The following is a 25,791-nucleotide window of genomic DNA, read 5'->3' as shown; positions in this document are numbered from 1 at the left end:
CAGAAATTCCGTGTAATTCAAAGCGAACAAATAATGGTCCGGAGTCCGGAGTCATCCCAAGACATTATCATAAGCAAATAATAGTTGTCACCCAGCTATTTGCGTTTTTGGAACACTATTATCAAATTACAAACAACAACATATATAAAAGTATAGACGAATGTGCAAAACAATCTAGACACGATAAAGAGAAAAAAAAACACTTCCTATTGAACAATGTTTAGATTTTGCCGAAAGTAGCGAAACCGTAAGACAAGTGTCAAATTACATAACTGCATAGAATATAACCTTAACATTAAATATGTTTACCATAAAATACTTTTGAATTTAAGATTTATTATTGTTTTGAAATCTTTTTTTGATTCAACATCTGAAGTATACATCGGTTTATTTAATTTAAAAAAAAAGTGTTTATTGTTAATAAAGAAAAAGGTGTTTGACCCGTGGACCCCCCCCCCCCCCCCTTTTCCCCTTCGTGATTAGTCAATACCGAAATAGGGACTATGATTTCGAGACCATGCCTAACGCTAACAGTGAATACAACACTTGATATGTATGAAAGACGACGACGGACACAAAATGATTCTACTGGATAATTTCAACTACCTCACGATATCGTATGCATTTATTTACATACTTGAACTTGTCTCAATGATATATTTCTGGACAAAAACGAATTCAGTATATTTTGTACAAACAGACAACTGACAACAAGTGATGAACACAATTGTGGTTTATATTGTTTAATTAATTTTTAAAGCACAATTTGATTGGTTGATTGTTGGTTGCTTAATGTCCAGTGGCAAGTATTTCATGCATATTGAGGACGAGAAATTGTTTTAGAAATATCATATCTTAATTAACATATATATATACGGTTCTGGTAACATTAAGAACATTATAACTTAAGTCTTTTGAGTTATCCGTATACTTAAGGCTTTTAAACATATACACCTATACTGTTTGCTTGCAGCTGTCCTTTGTCAGATATCTGTTATTCAGTGGGTGTCGTTTGCTAATGTATAGTTCATAAGTGATTCTAGTTTCGCTTATAGATTCGACCGTTGGTTTTCCTGTTTGAACGGTTGTTCATGTGTCATTTGAGGCTTTTTATAGACAAGGCTCAGTTTAGTTTAGACATATTTTATTTGCTGAATTAAAGAAAAATGGATTAGACACAAGTAAATCATACTTATGAAGTCTTCTCCATAATACAATATAAAGTTACAATAATTGTATGATATAATGGACATGCACATAAAACAAATAGTTTATACAAATAAATACTAGCTTTCATAGGTGAACAAAGAGGAGAGAAAGTAAAAAGAGGAAAAGAAAGTTTGAAAAGTCGTATAATTCCGTGACGATGACTTGTGAATTGATGACAACGACGACGTTCCGTGTCAGTAATAATAACGCTCTGTCAAGGCATAAGCAATCTGTTTGACCTTTTTATAAAATTTTGAACTTGTTTGAAAATTTGGATATTTTGTTCGTTCAAAAGTTCTAAGTGTCCGCAAATTAATAGTTTTGTATCTAAAACAAAGTTTTCAGACAGCCAGTTAAGGTTTTTCTGCATAATGTGTATTTTGGGCAAACGAAGAAGTAATGGTAGACATCCTCAATATCGGACCCACAATGGCAAGAAGGATCCTTTATAATATTAGCTCTAAATAGGTCATTGTTTAAGAATGAAGCGGAACATAGAAATTGCGTTAAGATAATATTTAATTTCATTGGGCCGTACAAATAAAACGTTTCAGTTTTACATAATAGACTATCGTTTTTTAATTCTTTCTTAAATTTAGAAATAGAGTCGACACTGCGATTTTTTGGATTAAGTTTATTCCATTCTCGTATAGTAGAGGGAATAAACGATTCAGTAGTAAGGGAAAGTCTACAAAATGGAACAATAATATCATGACTATTTCGCAACGGGTAGTTGGTTGTACTTTGTACACAAGGAGGTACAATATTACATAGATATTCTGGTGCATGCTTTTGGTTCATATAAAAAAAGAAGATGTGGCATGATTGCCAATGATACAACTATCCACAAAAGACCAAAATGACACAAACATTAACAACTATAGGTCACCGTACGGCCTTCAACAATAAGCAAAGCCCATACCGCATAGTCAGCTTTAAAAGGCCCCGATAAGACAATGTAAAACAATTCAAACGAGAAAACTAACGGCCTTATTTATGTAAAATAATGAACGAAAAACAAATATGCAACACATAAACAAACGACAACCACTGAATTACAGGCTCCTGACTTGGGACAGGCACATACATAAATAATGTGGCGGTGTTAAACATGTTAGCGGGATCCCAACCCTCCCCCTAACCTTGGAGAGTGATATAACAGTACAACATAAGAACGAACTATAACTAGAGGCTCTAAAGAGCCTGTGTCGCTCACCTTGGTCTATGTGACTATTAAACAAAGGAAGCAGATGGATTCATGACAAAATTGTATTTTGGTGATGGTGATGTGTTTGTACATCTTACTTTACTGAACATCCTTGCTGCTTACAATTATCTCTATCTATAATGAACTTGGCCCAGTAGTTTCAGTGGAAAATGTTAGTAAAAATTTACAAATTTTATAAAAATTGTTGAAAATTGACTATAAAGGACAATAACTCCTTAGGGGGTCAACTGACCATTTCGTTCATGTTGACTTATTTGTAAATCTTACTTTGCTGAACATTATTGCTGTTTACAGTTTATCTCTATCTATAATAATATTCAAGACAATAACCAAAAACAGCAAAATTTCCTTAAAATTACCAATTCAGGGGCAGCAACCCAACAACGGGTTGTTTGATTCATCTGAAAATTTCGGGGCAGATAGATCTTGACCTGATAAATAGTTTAACCCCATGTCAGATTTGCTCTTAATGCTTTGGTTTTTGAGTTATAAGCCAAAAACTGCATTTTACCCCTATGTTCTATTTTTAGCCATGGGGGCCATCTTGGTTGAATGGCCAGGTCATCGGACACATTTTTTAAACTAGATACCCCAAAGATGATTGTGGATAAGTTTGGATTAATTTGGCCCAGTAGTTTCAGAGGAGAAGATTTTTGTAAAAGATTACTAAGATTTACGAAAAATGGTTAAAAATTGACTATAAAGGGCAATAACTCCTAAAGGGGTCAACTGACCATTTCGGTCATGTTCACTCATTTGTAAATCTTACTTTGCTGAACATAATGGCTGTTTACAGTTTATCTCTATCTATAATAATATACAAGATAATAACCAAAAACAGAAAAATTTCCTCAAAATTACCAATTCAGGGGCAGCAACCCAACAACAGGTTGTCAGATTCATCTGAAAATTTCAGGGTAGATAGATCTTGACCTGATAAACAATTTTACCAATGTCAGATTTGCTCTAAATGCTTTGGTTTTTGAGTTATAAGCCAAAAACTGCATTTTACCCCTATGTTCTATTTTTAGCCGTGGCGGCCATCTTGGTTGGTTGGCCGGGTCACCGGACACATTTTTTAAACAAAATACCCCAAAGATAATTGTGGCCAAGTTTGGATAAATTTGGCCCAGTAGTTTCAGAGGAGAAGATTTTTGTAAAAGATTACTAAGATTTACGAAAAATGGTTAAAAATTGACTATAAAGGGCAATAACTCCTAAAGTGGTCAATTGACCATTTCGGTCATGTTGACTTATTTGTAAATCTTACTTTGATGAACATTATTGCTGTTTACAGTTTATCTCTATCTATAATAATATTCAAGATAATAAGCAAAAACTGCAAAATTTCCATAAAATAACTAATTCAGGGGCAGCAACCCAACAACGGGTTGTCCGATTTGTCTGAAAATTTCAGGGCAGATAGATCTTGACCTGATAAACAGTTTTACCCCATGTCATATTTGCTCTAGATGCTTTGGTTTTTGAGTTATAAGCCAAAAACTGCATTTTACCCCTATGTTCTATTTTTAGCCATGGCGGCCATCTTGGTTGGTTGGCCGGGTCACCGGACACAATTTTTAAACTAGATACCCTAATGATGATTGTAACCAAGTTTGGTTTAAATTAGCCCAGTAGTTTCAGAGGAGAAGATTTTTGTAACAGTTAACGACGGACGACGACGACGGACGACGGACGACGGACGACGGACGACGGACGCCAAGTGATGAGAAAAGCTCACTTGGCCCTTCGGGCCAGGTGAGCTAAAAATCAGTTGAAAAAGGCTTAACTCGTCAGATAGACAAAAAATACAAGTGGACGTGGCCGGGTTTTAAATGTTTTAAAACATCTGTAATTTTCTTCTCTTTGTTCTTTCAAAAAGAGATTCCCAGCCAACCTCAGAATATAAAGTTTCAGTTTTTGTAAATATTGGTAGACCTGTTACTATTCTTGGGGCCTCTAACTGCAAATTTTCTAATTTCCAAGGCTCCGTGTTGAAGGCTGTTTTTTTTTTTTTTTTTTAGATAAAAGATGTTTAAACTAAACGAAGCCTTGGCTATAAAAAGCCTCAAATGTTGAAGGTTGTTCTTTGACCTATTGAATTTTTAATAGTCTTCAAATTTTAACAAAATTTCGCGTAAGGGACCACAACTTGGAAATTGACATAGGTTTATGTAAAAAAAAACCAAAGAGAACACAGAGTGTGTAAAGTTTTAAAAGTTTGATGGATAGGAAAATTTTTTCTCCATTGCCAAATCAATTGTAATATAAGCACTCATACCACTGACTTTATTTATATCTATTTTTAGCATATAATATCTCAATTTGTTATTGTCGACATTTCTATTCCATTTTCTTGATAAAACTTTTTAATACATAAACATTTTAACAAGCTGACCATATTCTAACTTAAGAGTTGGCGCCCATCAAAGCCATGCGCATGAAAACAAATTTGGAAGCGGATTAAACAAAAGCAAAATGATTTCTCCTTTTAATCTCTGAAATTATCAGCAATAATGATTTTTTTGAAAGTTTTAGTTACGAATGTTATTCTAGCCTAACGTGTTGATGTGTCTGTTGTCAGAGATGCACATAGACCTATGTGAACAATACTGTCTTTAGAACATCTAGTTTTTAGTTCCATAAAATTTCAGTTATTATCAAATTTTGTTGAAGAATTTATTGTTGAAAGTTAATGTAAATGTTCAGTTGCAAATACTACATGCATATTGAGGACACAATCGAAGAAGTATGGCTACTGGCAAATCTATTCAGGCATCTCCACAATAAAAATATCTTCACGGAAAGCAAGCTATATTTAATAAAAATCAAAAACACTTATGTACGATTTTCAAAGTTGTTGAAGTAATTGTAGTGTATTGGATATACCCATTGGACGCATGTTTCTGTCTTGTCATTACTTTCAATGAAAAGCTGGTGGTATTCTTAGCCCCAACACCATGTGTTGTTTTAAAATTGCTTCTGATTTTATTCACAGATTTTGTTCAGATGGTGTCACAGTCATGTCTCAGTAAAAAAAACAAGTCGTGTGAGTACAGGAACCCTAATGAGTTCAAAATGATGGGTCCTCTATGTAGAAAGAAAATTCCGCACATGGAGGCGGACCTCTTTTGGTCACTAAACAATAATGTATAACAGTTCAGTGAAATGATTGCTACACTAAACACTAGAATGCACTTTTGAATTTAATTGAAAAAAAAACACATGATATTACCAAAGGATAAAGGTTTCTGCTTTGAACCAGGCGATGAATGTATATTCATGACTTTTGATATCTCAACCGGCCCCTATTCCTTTAGCAAATGAGGAATAAACAACCACAATGCATAAAAAAGAGAAAACTCGGTTTAAAAGAAGCCAGAGTCAGATATGGGAATAGGTAACAGTAGAAACTACGCAAATGGCAATAATAAACATAAAATAACAAACGGACCAGTAGCAGTAACACAATGCAAGCTCCAAGTAAAATTATCGGGAATTTGTGTCATTGGTAGAAAAATTAACAATTCTTGAACAATGAAATCTGGGAATATTTGGTCTGGTCCAATAAAATAATATCCTTACTTACTACAAAAACATATAAAACTATTATCTGTTCTTTGGTTTTGTTCACAAATAGATTTATCTCTGATAAGATATTTCATTCTCCCATAGGATATTTATTTCTCCTATAGGATATTCATTTCTCCTTTAGGATATTTCTTTCTCCCATAGGATTTTTTCTCTCTTATGTGTTGCTTTGATCTCCCACAGGATTTTTAATCTCCCTTAGGATTTATTTATTACCCTTAGGATTCTTTTTTATCCCACAGGATATTTTTTTCTGTAATGAAATCCCTTAGGATATTTATTAATCCTATCGGATATTTTTAATCCCATGGGATTATCTTATTAGACTTATATCCTGTAGGATAAAAAATATCCGATAGGAAATGCTTTTATTTTTCCTAAGGGATTTTTTTAATCCTAAGGGAGAAACTATATCCTATAGGATATTTTTATTCTCCTAAGGGATTTCTTATCCCTTAGGATTTAAATATCCTGTAGGATATAAAAAATATCCTATGGGATTATGACTTTATCCTATAGGATTTCTGAAAATCCTGTAGGATTTTTAAAAATCCTATGGGAGAAAAAAATATCCTACAGGATTTTGTCACTGTTTTCACTCCAGTTGCCGAACCGGGCGAGCCACACCAAATTTTTTTTTTGTATTGTGTTATTTATCCCCAGAGGTACATTATTGCCAAATTTGGTGATTCTACGACAAAAAAAAAGTGTGGTTCCAATTTGCACTTATGAGAAGTGCAAATTAATCCAAGAACATGTTTATTATAAACAAAACATGATAAAATTTATTCAACACACAAACATGACAAAAAAAAAACGTAGTCAGAATCTCACTTTATTTTGAAACAAGTCAATGAAACAAAGTTAAGGCAATACACTAACCAAAACATGATGAAGAGTTATTCAACACAAAATAAAACGTTGACAGAATCCCACTTTATTTAGAAAGGATTAATATTTTTTTTTTAAATACACTATCCAAAACATGATTAAGATTTATTCAACACAAAAAAATGCTGTCTCACTTTATTTTGAGACAATGACAACAAATATAAGAATACACTCGCAAAACTTTATTACAAAGCTATAGTTATTGAACACAAAACCAATTAAAATTGAGCGCGAACATGTAGGGTGCAAACGGACTTTGGGTGCGAACATGTAGGGTGCGAACGGACTTTGGGTGCGAACATGTAGGGTGCGAAAATGTAGGGTGCGAAAGTGAAAGGGGGCGAACGTGAATGGGTGCGAACGGACCTGGATTCATTGTCAATGAGACAACTCTCCACAAGAGACCAAATTACGCAGAAATTAACAGCTAGAGGTCACGGTACGGCTTTTACAATGAGCAAAGCCCATACCGCGTAGTAAGTTAGCTATGACAGCTAATATGACTCATTATGAACATACCTGCCAACTTTTCAAAATGCCCATGGGGGTTTTACGTGCAAGAGGACTCCTATGGTCCAAATCAACCTTCAAGGGGCCTTCAAATGCATTTTAATGTTGTTTATTGGCTTCTTCATACTTTGAATAGGCTAAAGCATTTATAAAATTAAATCGCGCCCAATAAACTTTCGCACCCTACACGTTCGCACCACGCACGTTCGCACCCAAGGTCCGTTCGCACTCTACACGTTCGCGCCCAATTTTAATTCAAATTCCGGTTGAATAATTGGAAAATCATGATTGTTGTTATAAATTGCTTTGGTGTAAGGCCAATTAAAATTAATTGATATATTTTCCTCCCTCTGAAATTGTCGCGCCCCGATTTTTTTTATTTTAAAAAAATTACGATTTCCGGATTTTGTTCATGTCCGTTACCGGTAACCATCGATAATTTCGTTACATTCAAAACTTCCTGTTTCAAATTCGGTTTTGTACTTCTTCGAGTTAGCCTGGCATCCCGTCCCAATCTAGCTGCACGTCGTCCAGGCTATTCTTCGAGTAATCTAACCAAAATGATTAAGTCGACATATTCTGCTGATCATTGATGACAACATCATCTATCGAGAATAGAGATTGGTTACGAGAAGGGAATGATATATTCGGGTTACGAGTAAAACGCTGTGTCCAAGAACGCAAATCGCGGTATGTTACTGAAATTTCGGTGATTAGAAAACCGTGGATTTTATTTATTTATACAATGATTTTGTGTCAAGAAATTTTGGACTTTGAATGATATCCAAAGCGCAAGAATCGTGGAACACATTGGTACAGAAAACATGACTGGATTAAAGAAATTGACACAAGCACGAATTTGTTAGATTTATGACCGTATATTGAGCTTAAAAAGTCGACTCGCATACGATTTTATTACAGCAAGCCCTTAGATTTACCCATGACTGTCGTTTTTTGTTGACAAACAGCAAACACCCTCTGTCCCAATACCCTCAATAAAGTCATTAAACAACAACTTCATTTTTGTTAAGTTCATGTTGTACATCATGTACATTGTAATTGTACTTGCATCAACCCTATTTAACTTTCAACACTGTTTGTGTTTTCATTTTATTCTGTCCTCATAATACTTGAATGCATACAATACATTTGCTTAATTTTATGGGGACTACAAACCATTGCTTATAAAGCAAAATAAATGTGGTGTAGGTATAGTCCAACTGAAGAGAGCATTTCTCCACGATTTTAATGTTTACCAGAAATAGGTTTCTACGGCAATTACATGTATTACAGTGGTTGCCAATCAGAGATATTTATTTAAGAGTTTGAAAAATTATGTACGCGATTCCTTATACATGTATATACATGATATAAGATTATTTAACATTTGCTTATACCAACACGGTATGAAGAACTCGTCACAAAAGGGTTTCAAATGAAATAAAATTTAAAAAATAAAATCCTCCCACCCGCCCCATTTTTTTCAAAAATCTGGATGAAAATCTACTAATTAATTTTAGTTGGCCTAAGTAAAACATAAAAGATTTTAAATGAAAAATAAAAAAGATAATTGTTTTTAACAGCTTGGTCCCTTTAATCTGAAACAATAAAATATAACAATATACTATTATAAACAAAACATGATAAAATTTATTCAACACACAAACATGACAAAAAAAAAACGTAGTCAGAATCTCACTTTATTTTGAAACAAGTCAATGAAACAAAGTTAAGGCAATACACTAACCAAAACATGATGAAGAGTTATTCAACACAAAATAAAACGTTGACAGAATCCCACTTTATTTAGAAAGGATTAATATTTTTTTTTTAAATACACTATCCAAAACATGATTAAGATTTATTCAACACAAAAAAATGCTGTCTCACTTTATTTTGAGACAATGACAACAAATATAAGAATACACTCGCAAAACTTTATTACAAAGCTATAGTTATTGAACACAAAACCAATTAAAATTGAGCGCGAACATGTAGGGTGCAAACGGACTTTGGGTGCGAACATGTAGGGTGCGAACGGACTTTGGGTGCGAACATGTAGGGTACGAACGGACTTTGGGTGCGAAAATGTAGGGTGCGAAAGTGAAAGGGGGCGAACGTGAATGGGTGCGAACGGACCTGGATTCATTGTCAATGAGACAACTCTCCACAAGAGACCAAATTACGCAGAAATTAACAGCTAGAGGTCACGGTACGGCTTTTACAATGAGCAAAGCCCATACCGCGTAGTAAGTTAGCTATGACAGCTAATATGACTCATTATGAACATACCTGCCAACTTTTCAAAATGCCCATGGGGGTTTTACGTGCAAGAGGACTCCTATGGTCCAAATCAACCTTCAAGGGGGCCTTCAAATGCATTTTAATGTTGTTTATTGGCTTCTTCATACTTTGAATAGGCTAAAGCATTTATAAAATTAAATCGCGCCCAATAAACTTTCGCACCCTACACGTTCGCACCTCGCACGTTCGCACCCAAGGTCCGTTCGCACTCTACACGTTCGCGCCCAATTTTAATTCAAATTCCGGTTGAATAAATGGAAAATCATGATTGTTGTTATAAATTGCTTTGGTGTAAGGCCAATTAAAATTAATTGATATATTTTCCTCCCCGCCCGCCCCTCTGAAATTGTCCCGCCCCGATTTTTTTTATTTTAAAAAAATTACGATTTCCGGATTTTGTTCATGTCCGTTACCGGTAACCATCGATAATTTCGTTACATTCAAAACTTCCTGTTTCAAATTCGGTTTTGTACTTCTTCGAGTTAGCCTGGCATCCCGTCCCAATCTAGCTGCACGTCGTCCAAGCTATTCTTCGAGTAATCTAACCAAAATGATTAAGTCGACATATTCTGCTGATCATTGATGACAACATCATCTATCGAGAATAGAGATTGGTTACGAGAAGGGAATGATATATTCGGGTTACGAGTAAAACGCTGTGTCCAAGAACGCAAATCGCGGTATGTTACTGAAATTTTGGTGATTAGAAAACCGTGGATTTTATTTATTTATACAATGATTTTGTGTCAAGAAATTTTGGACTTTGAATGATATCCAAAGCGCAAGAATCGTGGAACACATTGGTACAGAAAACATGACTGGATTAAAGAAATTGACACAAGCACGAATTTGTTAGATTTATGACCGTATATTGAGCTTAAAAAGTCGACTCGCATACGATTTTATTACAGCAAGCCCTTAGATTTACCCATGACTGTCGTTTTTTGTTGACAAACAGCAAACACCCTCTGTCCCAATACCCTCAATAAAGTCATTAAACAACAACTTCATTTTTGTTAAGTTCATGTTGTACATCATGTACATTGTAATTGTACTTGCATCAACCCTATTTAACTTTCAACACTGTTTGTGTTTTCATTTTATTCTGTCCTCATAATACTTGAATGCATACAATACATTTGCTTAATTTTATGGGGACTACAAACCATTGCTTATAAAGCAAAATAAATGTGGTGTAGGTATAGTCCAACTGAAGAGAGCATTTCTCCACGATTTTAATGTTTACCAGAAATAGGTTTCTACGGCAATTACATGTATTACAGTGGTTGCCAATCAGAGATATTTATTTAAGAGTTTGAAAAATTATGTACGCGATTCCTTATACATGTATATACATGATATAAGATTATTTAACATTTGCTTATACCAACACGGTATGAAGAACTCGTCACAAAAGGGTTTCAAATGAAATAAAATTTAAAAAATAAAATCCTCCCACCCGCCCCATTTTTTTCAAAAATCTGGATGAAAATCTACTAATTAATTTTAGTTGGCCTAAGTAAAACATAAAAGATTTTAAATGAAAAATAAAAAAGATAATTGTTTTTAACAGCTTGGTCCCTTTAATCTGAAACAATAAAATATAACAATATACTATTATAAACAAAACATGATAAAATTTATTCAACACACAAACATGACAAAAAAAAAACGTAGTCAGAATCTCACTTTATTTTGAAACAAGTCAATGAAACAAAGTTAAGGCAATACACTAACCAAAACATGATGAAGAGTTATTCAACACAAAATAAAACGTTGACAGAATCCCACTTTATTTAGAAAGGATTAATATTTTTTTTTTAAATACACTATCCAAAACATGATTAAGATTTATTCAACACAAAAAAATGCTGTCTCACTTTATTTTGAGACAATGACAACAAATATAAGAATACACTCGCAAAACTTTATTACAAAGCTATAGTTATTGAACACAAAACCAATTAAAATTGAGCGCGAACATGTAGGGTGCAAACGGACTTTGGGTGCGAACATGTAGGGTGCGAACGGACTTTGGGTGCGAACATGTAGGGTACGAACGGACTTTGGGTGCGAAAATGTAGGGTGCGAAAGTGAAAGGGGGCGAACGTGAATGGGTGCGAACGGACCTGGATTCATTGTCAATGAGACAACTCTCCACAAGAGACCAAATTACGCAGAAATTAACAGCTAGAGGTCACGGTACGGCTTTTACAATGAGCAAAGCCCATACCGCGTAGTAAGTTAGCTATGACAGCTAATATGACTCATTATGAACATACCTGCCAACTTTTCAAAATGCCCATGGGGGTTTTACGTGCAAGAGGACTCCTATGGTCCAAATCAACCTTCAAGGGGGCCTTCAAATGCATTTTAATGTTGTTTATTGGCTTCTTCATACTTTGAATAGGCTAAAGCATTTATAAAATTAACTATTTTGTTTAAGGGAGTTCGCTTCTCAGTTTCATAGTAATTAACTTTTCAAAACACTAGTTTATATAGATAGGGAATTAATAAAGGATTCCAAAGAGCAAAAAAAATATATAGGTCACCGTTGTTATGTATCAGTATGTATCGTCGGATTATGTTTCTGTGTGAAAGAGCGAGTTGTTCCCCTTTTGCCAGTATCTTGTATTTATGTTTGTGACGTCAATCTTGGTCTGATTAAAATGTAGAAATGGAAGCTGATGTGTTTTTATGTGTCTGTATATAATCGCCTCCATCCATGCTACCAGAGCTATTTCCCTATTCCGTAATACCGTGCTTGTTTTCGAGATATTATCCATTGAAATTTTGGTGGAAAAATATTCTCTCTTGACTTTTCATACATGTAGCTTTATCATTGACAAGTTGAAGTTCTCTAAAAACTGTAAAAAAGTAATTAAAATTTTATAAGACTTTAACAGATGGCTTATCATTATACATGTAAAAGATTTACAACAAGGAAAATGGGGGTCACAGGGCAAATTTTTTTAAGGCATTCAAATGGATAAAACCAGAGGAATCCGAAAATCTGACAAAAAATCTAAAACTAAACATGCCAGCTTCCTTAAGATTGTTGACAAAATTGCTCTTTCAAAATTTTCATATGGAGCTTTCATGTGGGAAATCCCCCGCAAATAGTGACAGTTGGCAGGTATGTATGAGGCAGGCATTACCTGTAAATTGGGACGAAGTCTGTACGAACTATTTATTTTGTAACTTAAATATTTGTGAAAAAAAGAAACGGAAATACCATAACGTTTCTGATTTTGGTTCTCATCTGTTGTTAGGAATTTTACTTGTGACGTCAGTTCAATGTAAACAAAGAAATGCAATGCATCAAGTTATGTTAATTCATATCAAAGACAAAGAATTATTAAAAATGAAATATATTGGTATTGTGTTCCTCGAGTTCCTATATTTTACTAGAGTATACATTTCAGAGTCTCACAACAACGAGACTGGAAGAAGGAAGTAGATGTCTGCGCTCTGTGCAAATGCAGGAATTAAAAAAGCGACAAAAAAATTTTTGAACGATTTTGAGTTCATTAGTACACTGAAAATTTCCTGATTTTTTTTTCTTTTCTACTGTATAGAGGACTTCGTTCCCATACATGCCATATAAAAGGCCCCAGAATCACAAATGTAAAACAATCGAAACGAGAAAACTATTGGCTTAATTAATGTACTAAACATTAAAGAAAAACAAATATGTAAGATCATGTATCATGTATAATTCAGCAAAAAACGACAACCACTGAATTACAGGCTTCTGACTTGGGACAGGCACATACTTCATTTGTACATACAGAATGTGGCAGGATTAAACATGAAAGTGAGATTCCCAACCCTCCCCCTAACCTGGGACAGTGACCAGTGTAACAGAACAACATAAGAACAAACTATAAAAATCAGTTGAAAAAGGCTTAACTCATCAGATGAATACACATTGAAGTACATCTAACAAAAACAGTGTACGTGGCTGGGTACTTGTACATCCCAACAACAAAAGACACTAAGTACAGATCTGAGAGTACTCAGAGGTACTGACAGCTAGTTCAAAGCCAATAACAACTAATAAAAAAATCAGGCAATTTAAGACTAAATTATCAATCAGAACACATCCAACATCCAATGGATTAAGTGTAAATTTAAAGACTTCATAAAAAGTTAGAGAAAAATGTTACCTTGTGCAATACCAAGATTCTGGAATCAACAGATTGAAGATTCATGAAAATGCATATGTATATCACAATAATAAATTATTCAGTTTGCTTTTAATTTACTGATAACAAATTAATCAATATTAATACCAATAAAAACAATATTCAAAGATATAATTACAGTGTTGAATTGGTAACCTTTTCGAATAAGTTTATTTCAAGGATCGATAAGTTTACCAGGATCCTTCCTAAATTTCCGGGGACGGTAAACAACATCCTTAAAAATGAGGATGTGCTATCTCTTTTGATATAAGTTTTCTTCAGGTACAACCAAACTTCAAAACCAAATCTTTATATTAATAATAATATAATTGTATATTTAGGTTATGCTAATGAGGTTGGAGAAGCTTTTAGATCAATGGTGCATGTTAATCTGGTACGGTTTACATATGTGGTTGCTAGTGGTTACGTGGTAGCAGATGCAGTTCACAAGGGTCAAGAGGCATCACAGGTGAAGATATTTATATAGATATAATGATATATACAATGAAATCTGTTTTAAGAGACCAGTTAATTATACATTTATTATAAGGGAGAACAATAAAGTGGTCTCATAAGACAGGTAGTCTTTAATTACAGTCTCTATCTATATAAAATGCACTAGAGAGGGACCTAAATTTAATGGTCTTATGACAGTCCAGGGTTCTCACTAAGGATTTTTGAAGGGCGAGACCAGGGACTCAACATTTTTGGCTATGGCGAGCCCAGCAGTGAGAAGATGAAATTTTATTGATATTTGTTATAATTTCAGTCTCTATGGCAAAATGGAGCAAGAACATAATAGATAATGTTAAATAAACTTTTGATAAAATGGATGAAATATGTGCTCAGTTGATACAACATATTACTATTTTGAAGCATTGTTTGATGAGTCCAGGACTCATGGGGTTTTGCTTGATAAAAGTGCGGTTACATTTATACCAGTGGTTCTCTCTATATCACTTCAAACTACCAAAAAATCATCTGAAGAAAAATACAAAAATATCAACCTTTTTTAGCTCACCTGGCCCAAAGGGCCAAGTGAGCTTTTCTCATCACTTAGCGTCCGTCGTCCGGCGTCATTGGTCCGTCATCTGTAAACTTTTACAAAAATCTTCTCCTCTGAAACTACTGGGCCAAATTTAACCAAACATGGCCAAAATCATTATTAGGGTATCTAGTTTAAAAATTGTGTCCGGTGATCCAGCTAACCAACCAAGATGGCCGCCATGGCTAAAAATACAACATAGGGGTAAAATGCAGTTTTTAGCTTATAACTCAAAAACCAAAGCATTTAGAGCAAATCTTGGTAAATTGTTTATCAGGTCAAGATCTATCTGCCCTGAAATTTTCAGATGAATCGGACAACCCGTTGTTAGGTTGCTGCCCCTGAATTGGTAATTTTAAGGAAATTTTGCTGTTTTTGGTTATTATCATGAATATTATTATAGATAGAGATAAACTGTAAACATAAAAAATGTTCAGCAAAGTAAGATTTACAAATAAGTCAACATGACCGAAATGGTCAGTTGACCCCTTTAGGAGTTATTGCCCTTTATAGTCAATTTTTAACTATTTTCCGTAAATCTTCTTTATCTTTTACAAAAATCTTCTCCTCTGAAACTACTGGGCAAATTTAACCAAACTTAACAACAATCATCATTGGGGTATCTAGTTTAAAAATTGTGTCCAGTGACCCGGCCAACCAACCAAGATGGCCACCATGGCTAAAAATAGAACATAGAGGTAAAATCAGTTTTTGGCTTATAACTCAAAAACCAAAGCATTTAGAGCAATCTGACATGAAGTGAAATGGTTTATCAGGTTAAGATATAACTGCCCTAAAATTTTCAGACGAATCAGACAACCCATTGTTAGGTTGCTGCTACTGAATTGGTTATTTTAAGGAAATTTTGCTGTTTTTGGTTATTATCATGAATATTATTATAGATAGAGATAAACTGTAAAGAACAAAAATCTTCAGCAAAGTAAAATTTACAAATAAGTTTACATGACCGAAATGGTCAGTTGACCCCTTTAGGAGTTATGGCCCTTTATAGTCAATTTTTAACCATTTTCCATAAATCTTAGTTATCTTTTACAAAAATCTTCTCCTCTGAAACTACTGGGCCAAATTATTCCAAACTTGGCAACAATCGTCATTGGGGTATTTAGTTTAAAAATTGTGTCCGGTGACCCAGCCAACTAACCAAGATGGCCACCATGGCTAAAAATAGAAGATAGGGGTAAAATCAGTTTTAGGCTTATAACTCAAAAACCAAAGCATTTAGAGCAAATCTGACATGAGATTAAATGGTTTATCATAACAAGATCTATCTGCCCTGAAATTTTTAGATGAATCGGACAACCCATTGTTGGGTTGCTGTCCCTGAATTGGTAATATTAAGGAAATTTCGCTGTTTTTGGTTATTATCTTGAATATTATTATAGATAAAGATAAACTATAAACAGTAATAATGTACAGCAAAGTAAAACCTAAATAAGTCATCATGACCTAAAAGGTCAATTGACCCCTTAAGGAGTTATTGCCCTTTATAGTCAATTTTTAACAATTAAAATTTATAAATTTTCACTTACTTTATCTACTGTAACTACTGGGCCAAGTTCATTATAGAGATAATTGCAAGCAGCAAGAATGTTCAGTAAAGTAAGATCTACAAACATATCACCATCACAAAAACACAATTTTGTTATGAATCCATCTGTGTCCTTTGTTAAGTATTCACATAGACCAAGGTGAGCGACACAGGCTCTTTAGAGCCTCTAGTTTATAAATACATACAGATGGTCTTGTAACACTGACACTTTTGATTCTGTAACACATGAAGCTTAAAAAATCATTGATAAAAAACTTGACTATTACAAACACATAACTGATTCACAGAGTTATCTCTCATTACTCCAGGTCTTTTCTTCAATAATTACTGCTAAAACTTGATAACAGATCATATCGTCAGATTGTAAATGTTTTTGTCTATATATATGACATACTTGTTCGTATCAATTGTCAAATTAACTAATCTTTGTTTATTGTGTATACAGGAATATAATTTATAGAAGCATTTTTAACATAGCAACAACAAAAAACAATGAAAAAACAAAACAAAAACGCAGTACTAGGTGGTCAATGAGCCATTCAAACTTGGATTTGTCATGTAAGCAACTAGGCCACCACTCACCACACCACCTTTAACAATGAGCAAACCAATACAGTTTAAAAAAACCCGGACATGACAGAGGGGGTATAGGAGGGGTCCTGATCCCAATCCCGGGATTTGTGATTTTTAGCTCACCTGGCCCGAAGGGCCAAGTGAGCTTTTCTCATCACTTGGCGTCCGGCGTCCGGCGTCCGGCGTCGTCGTCGTCCGTCGTCGTCCATCGTCCGTCGTCGTTAACTTTTACAAAAATCTTCTCCTCTGAAACTACTGGGCCAAATCAAACCAAACTTGGCCACAATCATCATTGGGGTATCTAGTTTAAAAAATGTGTGGCGTGACCCGGTCAACCAACCAAGATGGCCGCCACGGCTAAAAATAGAACATAGGGGTAAAATGCAGTTTTTGGCTTATAACTCAAAAACCAAAGCATTTAGAGCAAATCTGACGTGGGGTAAAAATGTTTATCAGGTCAAGATCTATCTGCCCTGAAATTTTCAGATGAATCGGTCAATCGGTTGTTGGGTTGCTGCCCCTGAATTGGTAATTTTGAGGAAATTTTGCTGTTTTTGGTTATTATCTTGAATATTATTATAGATAGAGATAAATTGTAAACAGCAATAATGTTCAGCAAAGTAAGATCTACAAATAAGTCAACATGACCAAAATGGTCAGTTGACCCGTTTAGGAGTTATTGCCCTTTATAGTCAATTTTTAACCATTTTTCGTAAATTAAAGTAATCTTTTACAAAAATCTTCTCCTCTGAAACTACTGGGCCAAATTAATCCAAACTTGGCCACAATCATCTTTGGGGTTTCTAGTTTAAAAAATGTGTGGCGTGACCTGGTCAACCAACCAAGATGGCCACCACCGCTAAAAATTGAACATAGGGGTAAAATGCAGTTTTTGGCTTATAACTCAAAAACCAAAGCATTTTGAGGAAATCTGAAAATGTTTATCAGGTCAAGATCTATCTGCCCTGAAATTTTCAGATGAATCTGTCAATCGGTTGTTGGATTGCTGCCCCTGAATTGGTAATTTTGAGGAAATTTTGCTGTTTTTGGTTATTATCTTGAATATTATTATAGATAGAGATAAACTGTAAACAGCAATAATGTTCAGCAAAGTAAGATCTACAAATAAGTCAACATGACCAAAATGGTCAGTTGACCCCTTTAGGAGTTATTGCCCTTTATAGTCAATCTTTAACCATTTTTCATAAATCTAAGTAATCTTTTACAAAATCTCCACTGAAACTACTAGGCCACAATCATCTTTGGGGTATCTAGTTTGAAAAATGTGTCCGATGACCTGGCCATTCAACCAAGATGGCCGCCACGGCTAAAAATAGAACATAGGGGTAAAATGCAGTTTTTGGCTTATAACTATGAAACCAAAGCATCTAGAGCAAATCTGACAAGAAGTTAAATTGTTAATCAAGTCAATATCTATCTGCCCTGAATTTTTCAGATGAATTGGACAACTGGTTGTTGGGTTGCTGCCCTCCAATTGGTAATTTTTAAAGAAATTTTGCCGTTTTTGGTTATCTTGAATACTATTATAGATAGCGATAAACTGTAAACAGCAATAATGTTCAGCAAAGTAAGATCTACAAATAAGTCAACATGACCTAAATGGTCAATTGACCCCTTAAGGAGTTATTGCCCTTTATAGTCAATTTTTAACAATTTTCATTAATTTGGTAAATTTATGTAAATTTTTACCAAATATAGTTCTCTGTTACTAATGGGCAAAGTTCATTATAGATATAATTGTAAGAAGCAAAATCGTTCAGTAAAGTAAGAACTTCAAACACATCACCATCACCAAAATACAATTTTGTCATGAATTCATTTGTGTCCTTTGTTTAATATGCACATAGACCAAGGTGAGCGACACAGGCTCTTTAGAGCCTGAGCCTCTAGTTTTTTCTACAAAATATCAAGTATTTTGTACATCAGGAATAAATTGCCTCAGTTGTACATGTGTTTTGCAAATAATTTCAGATTTTCAGTCCTAGATGCTTTTCAACTTCATACTTCAAGCTTTATTGGCCTTTTTTACCCCTTTTTAGCTCACCTGGGCCGAAGGGCCAAGTGAGCTTTTCCCATCACTTGGCGTCCGGCGTCGTCCGTCGTCGTTAACTTTTACAAAAATCTTCTCCTCTGATTCTACTGGGCCAAATTTAACCAAACTTGGTCACAATCATCATTGGGGTATCTAGTTTAAAAAATGTGTTCGGTTATTGGGTTGCTGCCCCTCAACTGGTAATTTTGGGGAATTTTTGCAGTTTTTGGCTATTATCTTGAATATTATTATAGATAGAGATAAACTGTAAACAGCAATAATGTTCAGCAAAATAAGATTTACAAATAAGTCAACAAGACCAAAATGGTCAGTTGACCCCTTTAGGAGTTATTGACCTTTATAGTCAATTTTTAACCATTTTTCGTAAATCTTAGTAATCTTTTACAAAAATCTTCTCCTCTGAAACTACTGGGCCAAATTAATCCAAACTTGGCCATAATCATCTTTGGGATATCTAGTTTAAAAAATGTGTGGCGTGACCCGGCAAACCAACCAAGATGGCCACCATGGCTAAAAATAGAACATAGGGGTAAAATGCAGTTTTTGGCTTATAACTCAAAAACCAAAGCATTTAGAGCAAATCTGACATGCGGTAAAAGTGTTTATCAGGTGAAGATCTATCTGTCCTGAAATTTTCAGATGAATTGGACAACCTGTTGTTGGGCTGCTGCCCCTGAATTGGTAATTTTAAGGAAATTTTGCTGTTTTTATACGACCGCAAAATTTGAAAAAATTTTCGTCGTATATTGCTATCACGTTGGCGTCGTCATCGTCGTCCGAATACTTTTAGTTTTCGCACTCTAACTTTAGTAAAAGTGAATGGAAATCTATGAAATTTTAACACAAGGTTTATGACCACAAAAGGAAGGTTGGTATTGATTTTGGGAGTTTTGGTCCCAACATTTTAGGAATTAGGGGCCAAAAAGGGCCCAAATAAGCATTTTCTTGGTTTTCGCACTATAACTTTAGTTTAAGTTAATAGAAATCTATGAAATTTTGACACAAGGTTTATGACCACAAAAGAACGGTTTGGATTGATTTTGGGAGTTTTGGTTTCAACAGTTTAGGAATTAGGGGCCAAAAAAGGGCCAAAATAAGCATTATTCTTGGTTTTCGCACAATAACTTTAGTTTAAGTAAATAGAAATCAATGAAATTTAAACACAATGTTAATGACTACAAAAGGAAGGTTGGTATTGATTTTGGGAGTTTAGGTCCCAACAGTTTAGGAATTAGGGGCCAAAAAGGGACCCAAATAAGCATTTTTCTTGGTTTTCGCACCATAACGTTAGTATAAGTAAATAGAAATCTATGAAATTTAAACACAAGGTTTATGACCATAAAAGGAAGGTTGGTATTGATTTTGGGAGTTTTGGTCCCAACAGAATAAGGGGCCCAAAGGGTCCAAAATTAAACTTTGTTTGATTTCATCAAAATTGAATAATTGGGGTTCTTTGATATGCCGAATCTAACTGTCATGACTGTGTATGTAGATTCTTAACTTTTGGTCCTGTTTTCAAATTGGTCTACATTAAGGTCCAAAGGGTCCAAAATTAAACTTAGTTTGATTTTGACAAAAAATGAATCAGTTAGGTTCTTTGATATGCTGAATCTAAAAATGTACTTAGATTCTTGATTATTGGCCCAGTTTTCAAGTTGGTCCAAATCGGGGTCCAAAATTAAACTTTGTTTGATTTCATCAAAAATTGAATAAATGGGGTTCTTTGATATACCAAATCTAACTGTGTATGTAGATTCTTCATTTTTGGTCCTGTTTTCAAATTGGTCTACACTAAAGTCCAAAGGGTCCAAAATTAAACTTAGTCTGATTTTAACAAAAATTGAAATCTTGGGGTTCTTTGATATGCTGAATCCAAAAATGTACTTAGATTTTTTATTATGGGCCCAGTTTTCAAGTTGGTCCAAATCAGGATCTAAAATTATTATATTAAGTATTGTGCAATAGCAAGTCTTTTCAATTGCACAGTATTGCGCAATGGCAAGAAATATCTAATTGCACAATATTGTGAAATAGCAAATTTTTTTTTAATTAGAGTTATCTTTCGTGGTCCAGAATAGTAAGCAAGAAATATCTAATTGCAAAATATTGTGCAATAGCAAGATTTTTTTTTAATTGGAGTTATCTTTCTTTGTCCAGAATCAACTTAAATCTTTGTTATATACAATATACAATGTATATTCACTTTTTACTACCAACTGATAAATTAAAATAATCTTTACCATTCAGTGATAACAAGCAGTTTTTTTACATCTTTATATTTTATGATGTATTTAAATGAGTAGTTATTGTTGCAAACTCCATTAGAAATTTTAATTGAGATTAGTTTTGGAATAAGGGAAAGGGGGATGTGATTAAAAAAATTGGGTTCAATTTTTCTCATTTGAAATTTCATAAATAAAAAAGAAAATTTCTTCAAACATTTTTTTGAGAGGATTAATATTCAACAGCATAGAGAATTGCTCTAAGAGAAAACAAAAATTTTAAGTTCATTAGAACACATTCATTCTGTGTCAGAAACCTATGCTGTGTCAACTATTTAATCACAATCCAAATTTAGAGCTGAATCCAGCTTGAATGTTGTGTCCATACTTGCCCCAACCGTTCAGGGTTCAACCTCTGCGGTCGTATAAAGCTACGCCCTGCAGAGCATCTGGTTGGTTATTATCTTGAATATTATTATAGATAGAGATAAACTGTAAACAGCAATAATGTTCAGCAAAGTAAGATTTACAAATAAGTCAGCATGACCAAGATGGTCAGTTGACCCCTTTAGGAGTTATTGCCCTTTATAGTAAATTTTTAACCATTTTTTCGTAAATCTTAGTAATCTTTTACAAAAATCTTCTTCTCTGAAACTACTGGGCCAAATTAATCCAAACTTGGCCATAATCATCTTTGGGATATCTAGTTTAAAAAATGTGTGGCGTGACCCGGCAAACCAACCAAGATGGCCGCCATGGCTAAAAATAGAACATAGGGGTAAAATGCAGTTTTTGGCTTATAACTCAAAAACCAAAGCATTCAGAGCAAATCTCACATGCGGTAAAAGTAAGTTTATCAGGTCAAGATCTATCTGTCCTGAAATTTTCAGATGAGTTGGACAACCTGTTGTTGGGTTGCTGCCCCTGAATTGGTAATTTTAAGGAAATTTTGCTGTTTTTATTCGACCTCAAAATTTGAAAAATTTTTCGTCGTATATTGCTATCACGTTGGCGTCGTCGTCGTCGTCGTCCGAATACTTTTAGTTTTCGCACTCTAACTTTAGTAAAAGTGAATGGAAATCTATGAAATTTTAACACAAGGTTTATGACCACAAAAGGAAGGTTGGTATTGATTTTGGGAGTTTTGGTCCCAACATTTTAGGAATAAGGGGCCAAAAAGGGCCCAAATAAGCATTTTCTTGGTTTTCGCACTATAACTTTAGTTTAAGTTAATAGAAATCTATGAAATTTTGACACAAGGTTTATGACCACAAAAGAACGGTTTGGATTGATTTTGGGAGTTTTGGTTTCAACAGTTTAGGAATTAGGGGCCAAAAAAGGGCCAAAATAAGCATTATTCTTGGTTTTCGCACAATAACTTTAGTTTAAGTAAATAGAAATCAATGAAATTTAAACACAATGTTAATGACTACAAAAGGAAGGTTGGTATTGATTTTGGGAGTTTAGGTCCCAACAGTTTAGGAATTAGGGGCCAAAAAGGGACCCAAATAAGCATTTTTCTTGGTTTTCGCACCATAACGTTAGTATAAGTAAATAGAAATCTATGAAATTTAAACACAAGGTTTATGACCATAAAAGGAAGGTTGGTATTGATTTTGGGAGTTTTGGTCCCAACAGAATAAGGGGCCCAAAGGGTCCAAATTTAAACTTTGTTTGATTTCATCAAAATTGAATAATTGGGGTTCTTTGATATGCCGAATCTAACTGTCATGACTGTGTATGTAGATTCTTAACTTTTGGTCCTGTTTTCAAATTGGTCTACACTAAAGTCTAAAGGGTCCAAAATTAAACTTAGTCTGATTTTAACAAAAATTGAAATCTTGGGGTTCTTTGATATGCTGAATCCAAAAATGTACTTAGATTTTTAGCTCACCTGGCCCAAAGGGCCAAGTGAGCTTTTCTCATCACTTGGCGTCCGTCGTCGTCGTCGTCCGTCGTCGTTAGCTTTTACAAAAATATTCTCCTCTGAAACTACTGGGCCAAATTAAACCAAACTTGGCCACAATCATCATTGGGGTATCTAGTTTAAAAAATGTGTGGCGTGACCCGGTCAACCAACCAAGATGGCCGCCACGGCTAAAAATAGAACATAGGGGTAAAATGCAGTTTTTGGCTTATAACTCAAAAACCAAAGCATTTAGAGCAAATCTGACATGGGGTATAATTGTTTATCAGGTCAAGATCTATCTGCCCTGAAATTTTCAGATGAATCGGACAACCCGTTGTTGGGTTGCTGCCCCTGAATTGGTAATTTTAAGGAAATTTTGCTGTTTTTGGTTATTATTTTGAATATTATTATAGATAGAGATAAACTGTAAACAGCAATAATGTTCAGCAAAGTAAGATTTACAAATAAGTCAACATGATCGAAATGGTCAGTTGACCCCTTTAGGAGTTATTGCCCTTTATAGTCAATTTTTAGCAATTTTTCGTAAATCTTAGTTATCTTTTACAAAAATCTTCTCCTCTGAAACTACTGGGACAAATTAATCCAAACTTGGCAACAATCATCTTTGGGGTATCTAGTTTTAAAAATGTGTGGCGTGACCCGTTCAACCAACCAAGATGGCCATGGGCTATAAATAGAACATAGGGGTAAAATGCAGTTTTTGGCTTATAACTCAAAAACCAAAGCATTTAGAGCAAATCTGACATGGGGTTATATTGTTTAGCAGATCAATATCTATCTGCCCTACAATTTTAAGATGAATCTGACAACCCGTTGTTGGGTTGCTGCCCGTGAATAGGTAATTTTAAGGAAATTTTGCTGTTTTTGGTTATTGTCTTGAATATTATTATAGATAAAGATAAACTGTAAACAGCAATAATGTTCAGCAAAGTAAGATTTACAAATAAGTCAACATGACTGAAATGGTCAATTGACCCCCTAAGGAGTTATTTTCCTTTATAGTCAATTTTTAACAATTTTCAAAAAATTTGTAAATTTTCATTAACATTTCCACTGATACTACTGGGCCAATTCATTATAGATAGAGATAATTGTAAGCAGCAAGACTGTTTAGTAAAGTAAGATTTACAAACACATCACCATCATCAAAACACAATTTTGTCATGAATCCATCTGCTTCCTTTGTTTAATATTCACATATACCAAGGTGAGCGACACAGGCTCTTTAGAGCCTCTAGTTTATTATGGGCCCAGTTTTCAAGTTGGTCCAAATCAGGATCTAAAATTATTATATTAAGTATTGTGCAATAGCAAGTCTTTTCAATTGCACAGTATTGCGCAATGGCAAGAAATATCTAATTGCACAATATTGTGAAATAGCAATTTTTTTTTTAATTAGAGTTATCTTTCTTTGTCCAGAATAGTAAGCAAGAAATATCTAATTGCAAAATATTGTGCAATAGCAAGATTTTTTTTAATTGGAGTTATCTTTCTTTGTCCAGAATCAACTTAAATCTTTGTTATATACAATATACAATGTATATTCACTTTTTACTACCAACTGATAAATTAAAATAATCTTTACCATTCAGTGATAACAAGCAGTTTTTTTACATCTTTATATTTTATGATGTATTTAAATGAGTAGTTATTGTTGCAAACTCCATTAGAAATTTTAATTGAGATTAGTTTTGGAATAAGAGAAAGGGGGATGTGATTAAAAAAATTGGGTTCAATTTTTCTCATTTGAAATTTCATAAATAAAAAAGAAAATTTCTTCAAACATTTTTTTGAGAGGATTAATATTCAACAGCATAGTGAATTGCTCTAAGAGAAAACAAAAATTTTAAGTTCATTAGAACACATTCATTCTGTGTCAGAAACCTATGCTGTGTCAACTATTTAATCACAATCCAAATTTAGAGCTGAATCCAGCTTGAATGTTGTGTCCATACTTGCCCCAACCGTTCAGGGTTCAACCTCTGCGGTCGTATAAAGCTACGCCCTGCGGAGCATCTGGTTGGTTATTATCTTGAATATTATTATAGATAGAGATAAACTGTAAACAGCAATAATGTTCAGCAAAGTAAGATTTACAAATAAGTCAGCATGACCAAAATGGTCAGTTGACCCCTTTAGGAGTTATTGCCCTTTATAGTCAATTTTTAACCATTTTTTCGTAAATCTTAGTAATCTTTTACAAAAATCTTCTTCTCTGAAACTACTGGGCCAAATTAATCCAAACTTGGCCATAATCATCTTTGGGATATTTAGTTTAAAAAATGTGTGGCGTGACCCGACAAACCAACCAAGATGGCCGCCATGGCTAAAAATAGAACAAAGGGGTAAAATGCAGTTTTTGGCTTATAACTCAAAAACCAAAGCATTTAGAGCAAATCTGACATGCGGTAAAAGTGTTTATCAGGTCAAGATCTATCTGACCTGAAATTTTCAGAT

General features: G+C 34.1%; 1 protein-coding gene across 1 annotated transcript in view; it reads left to right on the top strand.

The window, feature by feature from the left end:
• LOC143076755 (mitochondrial fission process protein 1-like) overlaps window positions 1-25,791 on the top strand; it is a 67,339-nt gene that overhangs the window by 18,499 nt on the left and 23,049 nt on the right. Inside the window, exon 2 of the mRNA XM_076252620.1 lies at window positions 14,262-14,389. Within this exon, the coding sequence (XP_076108735.1) occupies window positions 14,262-14,389 (128 nt within the window). The remainder of the gene's footprint in view (window positions 1-14,261; window positions 14,390-25,791) is intronic.

This window comes from Mytilus galloprovincialis, chromosome 5 (genome assembly GCF_965363235.1).
Source record: "Mytilus galloprovincialis chromosome 5, xbMytGall1.hap1.1, whole genome shotgun sequence".
Lineage (NCBI taxonomy): Eukaryota > Metazoa > Mollusca > Bivalvia > Mytilida > Mytilidae > Mytilus > Mytilus galloprovincialis.
This window is presented reverse-complemented; position numbering and strand designations above follow the sequence as displayed.